Consider the following 12038-nt stretch of genomic DNA (forward strand, 5'->3'; position numbering starts at 1 on the left):
GAAGGCGTTGATTACAGGGGGGTTTCTATTTGTATATATTTGAATACAATATAATGAAGGGTTCCACAAGAACTTCTTTCCCCTTTAGAAGGGGTCCGGCAGTACGTGACTCTGGTTTGAGGAATGCGGCTACAGACACGTCATTGTCACTGAAGGAGGGAGCCCCTAAGCGACCCTGGAGTGCATGAAGGATGCTAGACCCCGTGGCCAGCAGAAAGGAACCCTGTGCCCCAAGCAGCGGCGAGGGAGAGTGCGGTCGAGCCAGGGCAGAAGGTGCCTCCGAGGAAGGCACGTGGGCCAGAGGATTCTTCCTACCCAGCAGAGCTGCAGAAAGATACAGCATCTGGAAGTGGGCACAGCTGTCCCAGACCAGCACCCAGACGGCAAGAGTAGGTGGTGCAATCGCTCCCTCAGAATTTCCAGAATTGTGAGCGGCCCATGAGGCAACCTCCCAGGCCAGACAGTAGACAGAGGGGGAAGTGAAACCCCAGTGCCTTTCTCACCCATGGAAGATGCCTCTGGGCACAGGGTTCCTTTCTACTAGCCCTGCAATTTAGCATCCTGCATGCATTCAAGGAACACTTATTAACACCCATCGTGACCTGGGCTCCCGGACAGGGCTGCAGCCAGGCTGAGAGGAGAGACATCAACCAGTCAATCACTCATAAAGGGGAAAATGCACCAGAGGTCTCGAGAGCACAGGAGGGGCAACCTGGCTCAGCATGAGGGCGTAAGAAAAGGCTTCTCTGAGGAAATGCCATTTGAGCCAAGCATAGATGAGACAAAAACAGGATGGCAGGAGAGTACTTGGCAAAAGGCACAGGCTGGAGAGGGCATGGTGGGAGGGCGCATGGCCTATCCAGGAGCCCAGAGAGGCCGGCATGGCTGCAGCAGAGAGAAGGGGCAGAGGGAGGTGAGTGAGGCAGGTGGGGTGCCCCCAGGACCGGCAATGGGAAGCCACTAGGGTGGGATGACACATACTGATCTGACCTGCGTTTTGAAGAATCAGCCCTGGGGATGGGCAGAGGATGGACAGGGAGGGGGCACAGGTAGGAGGAAGGAAGGAGAGCAGCCAGGTAGCTGCCACAGCAGGACTGGGTATGTGGCACCCAATGTGGAGATGGAGCGAAGTGCATGGATTGGGAGATGTACCTGTGCACACCCAGGTGAGGCCGTAGCTCTGCATTTCGGTCCAGGGTGGGGCTGCAAAACCAGCAAGAGCTTCCCGGCCAAGCCACCCATCAGCCTGTGTAGGAGTCCCCAAGACGGGGCCAAGCCTGGGTAGGAGCAGCCCAGGCTGTGGCTGGTGAGGGCAAGGGTGACGCATGCAGGGCACAGAGAGGGGGTACTCACTCTGGGCCTGCCCTGATGTGGAGGCCTTCTTGGCGCCTGCGTGCTGGATGAGCACATTGTCCTTGTCATAGGTGCCACCGTCCTGGCCCACCTCCACCACCTGCACCTGGGGCAGTGCCGTGTTCCACTTCACCACGTACTTGGGCCCCAGGGGCACCAGGCTGCTGATCTCCAGCTGGCCCCTGTCCAGACAGAGAGGACGAGACCCTGGAGAGGCCACAACCACCCCACCCCAGGGCTGGCCCAGGGCAATGCTCCTCCACACCAGCTCAGCCAGGCTTCACGCAGCCCCAGCGCAAGACCTCAGGCCAAAACCAAGCCAGGCAGAGCAGGGAGCCCTCACCAGGGTAGAAGCACCAGGCGCCCAGGGCCCAGCCCCATGTCCAGAATCACATGCCACCAGAGCCCCAGAGCCCCAGAGCCCCCTGAACCGCGTACCTGTGGTTGGCAGGCCTGGGAAAAAAGACAAGAAGGAAAGGGAGGTTGTTATTACAAAGGAGTGGCTAATCTGGGGGCTGTGACCCCGTGGGGGGCCGGCCATGGGGCTGGAAGGACAGAGAGCCTCCTGCGGGGAGTGAGGGCATCAGAGGCCAGGTGTGGACAGAGGCGGGCCTTCCTTCATGTCTGGGTCTCACAACAGCCCCGCTAGGAAGCTTGGATGATCCCAGACAAGGACACTGATTCTCAGCCAAGTGAAGTGACTCAGCCCAAATCACCCAAACTGATTCCCCAAAACTGGGCCACTAGCACCCCACTTTGCACTTTGCGCTAGAGCAACATGAAGGCAGAGAGGGTATTCATCATACCGCCGGCACCGTATGATGTCCAGGATATAAATGGGACTGAAGAATTACCATCTTTGATTGATTGAGTGAGTGAGTAAATGAACGAATGGGTCAGCCACAAGCCCTGCCCAGACCCATCTGTGACAGAGGCTTCCTTGCCCGAGTCCGCAACCAGGCCCTGAGCTCCTGGAGGCGGGGGACAGGTCTCGGTCTACATTCAATGGATTCATAGACAGGTGGACAAATGGGTGGATGGTGAATGAGTGCGCAGGTCCTGAAACAGCCTTGTTTGTCCCCTTCCAGGACTCGTGATCAGTAACCACGGAAAATCCCCAAACCTACTCTGGCCAAACCCAGGAAGGCCCAAGCTGACTCAGTCCAGAGCCTAGAACTGATTCAGCTGGGAGGCCCGAGAGCTATGCTGGGATTCACAGTCCACCGAGGTGATTGTTTCCCTCCTAGATTTCGGTGACTGTGGCCATACTATTGCTTCTGTGATGCTTTTTAAAGTGGTGTCAAGGTGGGGCATGGTGGCTCACGCCTGTAATCCCAGCACTTTGGGAGGCCGAGGCAGGCCGATCACCTGAGGTCAGGAGTTTGAGACTGGCCTGGCCAACATGGTGAAACCCCATCTCTAATAAAAAAATAAAAACAAAAAAAAAGCTAGGTGTGGTGGCGGGTGTCTATAATCCCAGCTACTCGGGAGGCTGAGGCAGGAGAATCGCTTAAACCTGGGAGGCAGAGGTTGCAGTGAACCGAGATCGTGCCATTGCACTCCAGCCTGGGAGACAGAGCAAGACTCCATCTCAAAAAAACAATAAAATAAAAATAAAATAATAAAAATAAAAGCCTTGTCAAATATTGAGAGCAGAGATTCTCCTAAGAGCCTGGCTAGAAAAACCACCGCTGAAGTTCTCAGGGAGCATTTGATAGAGGGTTCCCTGCAGGACCAGGCAGGGGACACGAGCAGGTGAGCCGGGCAGGGCAGGAAGGCTGGAGAACAGCAGGGCCCAAGACCCAGCACCAGGCCCACGCGGCCTCGGGCAGCCAGGCCTCAGAATGTTGGATCTCTCCTATGTCTCACCTGTGGTTTGGGCTCCCTGTGTGAGTAAAACATAAGATACCCAGAAGCCTAAAGCAACTGACGGGCCACATCTTCAGGCTCCGGCCTAAAGCCTTGCCCTCACCCCACACCAGGGCTCTGGCTCCCAGGCACAGCCCAGCAGCCGGGATCTGGGCATTTCCACAACCCCTGGCCCAGAACCAGGAAACCAGGCTCCTCTGGGCTGATGATGATGCTCTGGTCTGTGGGGGAAAGGCAAAGGCTCACACTGAGAAATTCTGCGATCTGGCCAGAGCAAAACAGATTTGAGTTAAAGCCACAGGGATGTGGGGTAGGCACAAGGAAGAATCTCATGAATTTCAGTGTGGACAAAACCACTGTTTAGTCACCAACTGCAGAGTTCCAGAACAGACAACTCTGTACCATGGACAGCTGTGTGCCCAAGGCTGAGGGCTGCCCCCGATGACTGCTCCAGGTACTTCCCAGCATTGGGGACCAGCAGCAGAGCAGGCCGAGAGGGATGGGAAAGGAATATTGGAAATCTAAACCAAGCTCACGTGGGGTCCCACTGCAATGGCCGGCAGAAAGACTGGAGTAGGGCAGGATGGAGTCTCTAGGAAGGGGTGCTTACCCCCTGCAACCCAGGCTCACTTACTTGAAGTTGATGTTGGCGCACACAAGCATGTCATTGAGCAGGAAGACCCGACGCTCCTTGGACTTAATTAGCTGCCCGCGGTCACCATACACGGTCTCCGTCAACGTCTCACACAGAAGCAGCTGCCGCTGGCCCGAGGTCAACAGCTGGGGGAGGGGCAGGGAAGGTCAGCATCAGCATCGCGGCCCGGCTTTACCACGCCACAGACCCAGAATCCTCCCATGGTGCAGAAAGGGAGACTGAGCCTGGGAGAGGCGGAGGAGGTGGAGCCACTCCTTCCATCCCTGGGTGACAAGATGCACTGGGGAGGAAGACCAGAGGACCGCACGCCAGGGTCTCCTCTCTGGGGAGGCCCTGGGGAGTCTGAGCATTCACCAGCACCCGTGTGGGCCCAGCAGCCAGTGCCCCCTTCTCAGACGAGCCAGCCATTGCCAGCCCCTCTCTGTAGGGATTCTGCTTGATTTCCACTGCCAGGGACACAGCTCTGGAGTTACAGAGGTAGCTCTGCCCCTGTCCCCACTCCTGCTGTGAAGCCCTCGGGCAGGTCACTTCGCATGTCCAAGCCTCAGTTTACTCAGCTACGAAGTGGGGGCAATTACCTCTACTGCTCAGATCGCACAAGGTAATGAACATGTGACCAGGTCTGGCTACATGATTCTTGGGGTCCAGTGCAAAATGCAAACACAGGCTCTTGTTCAAAGTGACTATGAATTTCAAGATGGCCATAGCAGAACATGGAAGCAAGCATGGCGCCCTTCTGACCACCAGCCGTGTATGATGGCACAGGTCACGTGTGATGGCACGGGTCACATGTGAAGGCACAGGTCACGTGTGATGGCACGGGTCACTTGTGAAGGCACGGGTCACATGCGATGGCACGGGTCATGGCCTGAGAGGCCGGCCCTGTATGTGTGCTCCATAGACAGCTCCTGTCTGTGATAGTCTTTCTGGTGGAGCAGGCGTGGCCTTGTGCAGGGGAGCCCAGCCTGCACCCCAACCTGTTGAAAGCCTTGGCCTGTCTCGTCTCTTAGGTGGCCTCATGACAGAGTTGGAACAGACCTGCCAGTCTAGAACGCCACCTTCTGAGGACAAAGACTTTCACACCCCAGGCATCGGAGCAGGCGTTTGGCAACCTCAGGCTGGAAGTCAAGACCCCCCTGCTGGTGTCAGGGCCACTAACTCACCCAGGGACCCCCTGGGAAAATGTCTTTTGTCTAACGGGGATTTTTTCTCGGGGGGAGGGAGGATATTCAGCAAAATTCATTCCCAAAACCCGTGACTCTGACGACAACCATTACGCTCCCCTTCCTTCCCCATCCTGTCTGGGAAAAGGACAGATCACCCCGAGCCTCCCCGGGAGAGAAAAAGACCGATCACCCCCGGGCATCCCCGGGAGAGAAAGGGACAGAGCACCCCGAGCCTCCCCGGGAGAGAATGCTGTTGTTCTCCAAAGCATCATCTCTCTCAAGTCAACGCACAACCAAAAGTCCCAGTGGGACCAAATGCCCAGTATGTGCCAGGCACTGAGGATGGCACTCAATATTCCACATCTCATTGAATCAGCTCAGCGGTCCTTGAGGCCCTCCCCATTGCCCAGGTGAGGAAACCGAGATTCCAGGGGTAAAGTGACTTGCTGAGACCCACCCGCTGTTGATTGACAGCACAGGACAGAGCAGGCCATGTTCACCATTCCCTGCATTGAGCAGCTAGTGCACGGTATGACAGGAGCCAGGGGAGGCCCCGCCGCTCCTAACCTGCAGAACTCAGGGTCCTCCACAGCTGCTAAGGCCAGGCTCCACCTCACTATTTCCACAAGCAAACCAAACACCAACTCAAGAGAACACTACTTGGACCCTGAAGACAGCAGGGCCCCCCCAACCCCAAGGGCTGACAAATGTGCCAAGACCCAAAACTTGGAGGAGGAAAGTCCCCTGGGCTCCGGCAGTCAGCCCCTGCCCCTTTGGCAGATGAAAACCAAGAAAAAGAAAAAGAAAATCAGGATGTTGCACAAACGTCCCCTTTGGAGGCTCCTGCGTAGGCTATTTTGAAACAGCTGGCATGGTTCCGTTTCGGGTTACACCCAGTTTCATTTCTGCTTCTCCCTGGGTGATGGTGATAGGGACATCACTGAACAGGTCACAGAACTGGCCAGGACTGTCCAGGGCGGGCCCTGGAAAGGGAAGCCCAGGGTGCAGGCCCCACCACACTCTTCCTAACGTGTCACACAGTCCAACCCACCCTTAACTGGCAAATGGAGAAACGGAAGCTTAGAGCCTCCAGTCCTTTGCCCAACATCAAACAGCCAGGGCCCACCTCACAGAACAGGAGAGGGCAGAATGGCTCTTCCCAAGCACTACAGAATTGATTTCCTCCTCCCAAGAGGCCTCTCCCCACTGCGGCTGCAGGGGTGTATGAGGCAAAGCAAGAGAAAGCCTCTTGGTCACCAAAAAGGGAGCTGAAGGTGGGGACAGGAGAAGATTCCTGAGCACAAAGGCCAGCACGGGGGGCCATGGCTTCAGCGGAGCTGAAGGCTTTTTCTCCCGAGACATTCCAAACTCGAGGCTTGTGTGGGGGATGGCTGAGTTAGTCCTGCCTGGAACCAGGGGGTGGAGAGTGACCCTGCCCCCATGCCCAACCTGAGCCATGTGGATGGGGACATTCCCAGGAGAGGGCTGTCTCCTGCCCATCTCATCCTCCCCAGCCCAATCCTTCAGGAGTAGGTAAAGTGAACTCAGATGCCTTAGAGGCCAGCAGGTAACATCAGTGGGAAAGGTGGGTGGGGACCAAGGGGAAGAGGTCACCTGCCGCTCAGGGGGCTGGTGCTGCTTGGGAAGGTGGGCCAGTGAGCCAGCTCTTCCTACCCTCCAAGGAGACTCACAAGTCTGAATTTTATATGATCTCTCCCAATTTTTAAATGTTGGCAACTACTGCCATGTTCTTAAAAATACTGTGTGGGCCAGGTGCAGTGGCTTATGCCTGTAATCCCAACACTTTGGGAGGCTGAGGCAGGAGGATCACTTGATCCCATGAGTTTGAGACCAGCCTGGGCAACATAGTGAGACCCCATCTCTACCAAAAAAAAAAAAATTTAATTAGCTGGATGTGGTCACTCATACTTGTAGTCCCAGCTACTCAAGAGGCTGAGGCAGGAGGCTCACTTGAGCCCAGGAGCTCAAGGCTGCAGTGAGCCATTATTGCACCACTGTACTCCAGCCTGGGCAACAGCATGAGGTCCTGTTTCAAAATAAAATGAAAATGAAAATTAAATTAAATAGGATAAAATACTATATGGGCCACAACACAACCTGCAACCTGAATTTAGCCCGAAGCAGGAGAGCCCGAAGATGCGGGTTGCCTGAAGCTCGGCACTGCAGGGGATCCTACAGGAGGACTTGTCCCCGCCCCACTTCACAGCCATGGGGTGGAGAGCAAAGATGCTGATACAAGTTAGACAGCACTCTACACTGTAAAGTGCAGTGCACATGGAAAGGGCCACCGTCCCTCTGGGCACTCCCTCCTGGACTCTTAGAAAGGTCTTCCCCATGCTGCTGAAACCTCCCTCCCGGAAACGACCAGCCGCAGGCCTTAGTTCTGCTTCTAGGACCCCACAGAGCCAAGAGGCTCCCAGTCTATTCCCCAGAAGATTTGAACCTCTCCCGATGACCTCACACAGTATCCCTTCTCCAAAGAACAGTCCTGCAATGTGCCCGGGGCCTGGGCACCCCAGCCTGAACTATCCCAGCCCTCCCCAACCCTCCAGTAGGTGAGCAGGGGGGCCAGGGTGTGGGACCTCCCAGAGACCCCAGCACAGCACCAAGCAGTTCATGTCATATGCTGAGAGGGAAGAAGAGGGACTCTAGTGACCAACAGGTGACTCTGTGAGGTGACCTTGTGCTTTAAAAACAGGCTCCTCTGTGGACTCATTTGCAAGTCTTTTTTTTTCCCCCTGTGGAAACATAGTGTTTTGCTCTGTCACCCAGGCTGCAGTGCAGTGGCACAATCTCGGCTCACTGCAATCTCTGCCTCCTGAGTTCAAGTGATTCTCCTGCCTCAGCCTCCTGAGTAGCTCGGATTACAGGCGTGTGCCACCAAGCCTGGCTAATTTTTGTATTTTTAGTAGAGACAAGGTTTCACCATGTTGGCCAGGCTGGTCTCGAACTCCTGACCTCAGGTAATCTGCCTGCCTCAGCCTCCCAAAGTGCTGGGATTACAGGTATGAGCCACCACACCCGGCCCAATTTTTTTTTTTTTAATAGCATGTTCCTAAGTGGCAACCCCAAAACGTGGTATGGACTTTTCATCTTTCTTCTTGTGTTAAGGACAGTCAGGAAGCCGCTTTGCCAGCTCCCTCTTTCACTGCAGCAGCCCTGGGGCTCCGGTGCTATTAAATGCTCCTTGTTTCAAAGGGAACAAGTGAGGTTCAGAGAGGGTGGGTGATTCCCTTGAGGGCAAGCACCTGTGGCAAAATCTGGATTTTTTTTTTTTTTTTTTTTTTTAAACCCAGATTCTGACTCTCCAGAGCCTGCTCATTTAACTAGGCTTTGATTTCTGGAGTCTTTACTGGAAATCACACTGATGCGCAAAATGAACTTTTATCCCAAAATAACATGAATAGGAATGAACGTGGAGGTCCTACTGAGGATCCAATCCTCAAGGTCACGTCTGTGGGCCTGGAAGAGCGAGGCCTCCCCTCCCTCAGAGAACACTGCCACCTAGTGGGTGGCGTGGGTCAGGGGCACAGGCAGGAGCGCAGGTGAGGGCAGGCAGGTGAGGGCAGGCAGGTGAGGGCAGGCAGGTGGGAGGCCCGGTTCACCTTATTGAGGCTGCTGCGGTCGCTGACGCTCTTGGTCAGCTGCTGGATCTCAGCCACCTGGTCAGCCAGACGCTTCTGCTCGTTCAGCTTCTCGGCCAGCGTCTCCAGCTCCGTGAGGGCCAGCTGCAGCGACAGCCTGTCGGGGTGGCCCCTGGGGGTGTTCTTCAGCATGTCCTGCCAGGCCAGAGCCGAGACTGAGCAGCCCACCCATGACCAACTCTACCCCGGCCTGGGGCAAAGCCTCACCCTGCGCACCCCTCTACACACACTGGGTCTGCACAGGGCCTGGCCTAAGGCCAGGACACATGGCACCAGATGCAGAACAAGACCTCAAGAAACAGCTAATGACTGAAAAAGAAAACAAAAGCAAGGATCTTTCTAGGAATAGACTCAAATGAACTGAAAGCAGGATCTCAAACAGATATTTGTCCAGCCATGTTCATGGCAGCATTAGCCACGGTCGCCAAAATGTGGAGGCAAAAATGTCCACCGACAGACGAATGGGTAAACAAAATGTGGTCTCTCCATACTATGGCATATTATTCAGCCTTGAAAAGGAAGGAAAATCAGACACGTGCTAGGACACAGATGAATCTTGAGGATCTTACGCTAAGGAAAACAAACCAGTCAAGAAAAGAAAAACATTGTGTGATTCCACGTATACGTGTTCTCCTAGCGCGGTCAGAGGCATAGAGACACAGGGTAGAATGGTGGTTGCCAGAGGCTGTGGGGAGGGAGAATCGGGAGTTGTTAAATGGGCACACAGCTTCGGTTTCGGATAATGAGAAAGTTCTGGCATGGGTGGTGGTGATGGTTGCAGAACAATGTGAATGCACTGAACTGTACACTTAGAAATGGTTACGATGGTAAATAAATGTATAGATCAATCACTGACCAACTGACAAATGGTATGGTTACATAAGAGCCCACTCCCACAGCCCGGCAGCACTGAGAGTGGAGAGGAATATGCTGCCAGACCCCTCAGCCTGGTAACCACCCTCTCAGCTCCCTAATAAGGACCAGCCAGCCCCTGCCCAAGGACCCTCTGCAGTTGAGACAGTGTCCCAAGCTCTCCAGGACCCTGTGTGGGGCTAATGTCCCTTAGGCATCCCCTGTTCTGAAGCTGGAATCTGAACCAGCCAAACTCAGCACGTTTACTGGATATCTCCATGCCAGGAGCCCCGTGGGTCCTGGGATTCCCTGTGCCTTCACTCCCTTCCTGCAGCCTAGGCTCAGGCCACCGGCAGTCCCTCGGCGTTCCCCACAGAGGGGTGTGCCAACTGAGCTGTGAGCTGTGATCAGTTTCACTCTAGAAGTGGAGAAAGATGAGGCCAGAGTCTCACAGCAGGTTGGGTGGGTTGTGGATCATGGACAAGAGCCTGGACCTCCTCCCTCCCACCCCAGGAGTCGCCTCTCAGCCCACAGGCAAACCCTGTGGGTCGAGGCTGCTGGAATCCCGAGTGGTACCTGAAGCAGGAGGATGAACTGCGGGAACCTCTGGATGGGCTTGACCATCAGCCCATAGAGGGTGACACGGTCTGGGCTGCACACCTGCCGTCGCTGGTGGAGACAAGTTTCCGTCATTCGCTGACTCCCTGCAGAGAGGGCCCAGTGCCCCAGAGTCCAGACACTGTCCCCATTCTGGGGTCCTCTCCCCAGGCCCTAAGACCCTGCCCATCCCTGGGCTTGCAAGAAGAGCTGACGGAGGTCCCTGGTTCCGCAGCCAGGGATCCCTCCCACTACCAGTGCCCCTGCATGGCCACACACCCTCAGGAGACTAAAGCAGTCATCTTAAGGTCTCTGGACTAAAGGCATAACTGGGAAACTCGGCAATTTACTCAAGACGTCAGACTTCTAGAAGTGGCCAAGGCAACCATTCCCTCCACTTAAACTAAACGCAGACAGGTTTGGGCTAGGATAAGGGGCGGGGCACAGGGAGGCCTTCTATCCTGTCTCTTGCATCTGTCCCCCACTCCATCCACACACCTGTTACCTGGTCCTGGCCCCCATATGCTGCAATCCCACAGTTTCTCCACCTGCCTCCACTTCCATCTGCCCCAGCTCAAAATCCTTCAATGGCTCCCCATTGCCTGAAATATTACATCCTAGGCCCTGAGCCTGGAGGTCTAGAACCGCCCAAACTGAACTCAGCTGCCTCTCAGTGTGCACACTCAGGCCTTCTCTCCTGGGACTCCCCAACAGGCATCAGTGCTCCCAGAATCCAAACAGACCTTCCCACCCCTCTCCTCCTGCCTCTGACCTTTGCCCCACTATCCTTACACCTGATATAGCCTCTCTTCTGTCTTTACCTGGCACAATCCCACCATCCTCCGCCAGGGCCCATGACAGATGGCAGCTCCTCCTGATTCCCTGTTCTTTTTGATGGGGACAGTGGGTTCCTCCATCGAGGCCGCGGCATCTAACCTGGGCTGCCTGCGCATGTGTGCATCTCCTGGCACCTAGCCCAGCTGCATCCTCTGCCAGCCAGCAGGCCCCCTGCAAGCAGGAGCGCTGACTCACCAGACTACAGTCCCAGAGAAATCAGCGGAGCCTGGACACAGCTGCACATGAGAACTCTGAAGCTTTTCGAAGCCTTTAACTTTTACCCTCCCACGCAATGCCCAAGATACTCCTTTAAGGAATTTTCTCACCCTTTCATAAATGAGGAAAAGGAACCAGCTTAGCAACCCTGGAGCCACAGCCCACCACAGGGCCAGCCAGGTGGACCCACCCACTCACCAAGGCACAGGAGGCAAAGGGGCAGCAAGATGACACAGGTCTCCCCTCCACCCTGCCAAAGCTCCAGGATCCCAACTGCTTATAGACACTTGGCTACCCTCCTCCCAGGGGCAGGAGGGAATGATTTTCGTCCCATGGGACTGGGCTGCCCCAAAAGGAAGAAGGGAGGTGTCCAGGCCAAAGCTATGGGGCCAGAATGCTCCCTCCCGCCTGAGCAATCTCCCTGCCCACCCCGACCAGGCCCGGTACCACCGTGGAGGCCCACCTTGAGGAACTCGAGGAAGGCAGGCTTGGTGAGGCAGGCCTTCTTGATGATGGACATGGCGCTGGTGAAGTTGTTCACGTAGTCACTGTACACGTCTAGCACCATGGACTTGGAAAACTGAAACAAGGCCGGTGTGGGCCAGGGAGGCCGCCTCAGTGCAAGGAGCGGAAGGAAACGAGGCAAGTATGGGCCAGGGAGGCTGCCTCAGTGCAGGGAGCGGAAGGGCAGCCTGCACTCACCCCATGCTCCCTTAGTGCCTCGAGCTGTGCAAATCCATCACCCCCACTGGGGTGAGGACATGGGGCTCAGAGAGGTAGAGAGGCTGGCCTGAGGTCACAGGTGGGATGGGGTGGTGCCATGGGACA

At 55.6% G+C, this 12038-nt stretch overlaps 1 protein-coding gene across 1 annotated transcript in view; it reads right to left on the reverse strand.

The window, feature by feature from the left end:
• The window catches only part of ARHGEF10L (Rho guanine nucleotide exchange factor (GEF) 10-like), a 182431-nt gene that overhangs the window by 64468 nt on the left and 105925 nt on the right, over positions 1-12038 (reverse strand). Inside the window, exons 14-19 of the mRNA XM_011934051.1 lie at positions 11674-11790; positions 10137-10229; positions 8670-8843; positions 3857-4002; positions 1792-1806; positions 1354-1535 (exon numbers count right to left, since the gene is read on the reverse strand). Coding sequence (XP_011789441.1) covers positions 1354-1535; positions 1792-1806; positions 3857-4002; positions 8670-8843; positions 10137-10229; positions 11674-11790 — 727 coding nt within the window. The remainder of the gene's footprint in view (positions 1-1353; positions 1536-1791; positions 1807-3856; positions 4003-8669; positions 8844-10136; positions 10230-11673; positions 11791-12038) is intronic.

The sequence above is a fragment of the Colobus angolensis genome, unplaced genomic scaffold (assembly GCF_000951035.1).
Source record: "Colobus angolensis palliatus isolate OR3802 unplaced genomic scaffold, Cang.pa_1.0 Scaffold130, whole genome shotgun sequence".
In the NCBI taxonomy this organism is placed as follows: Eukaryota; Metazoa; Chordata; class Mammalia; order Primates; family Cercopithecidae; genus Colobus; species Colobus angolensis.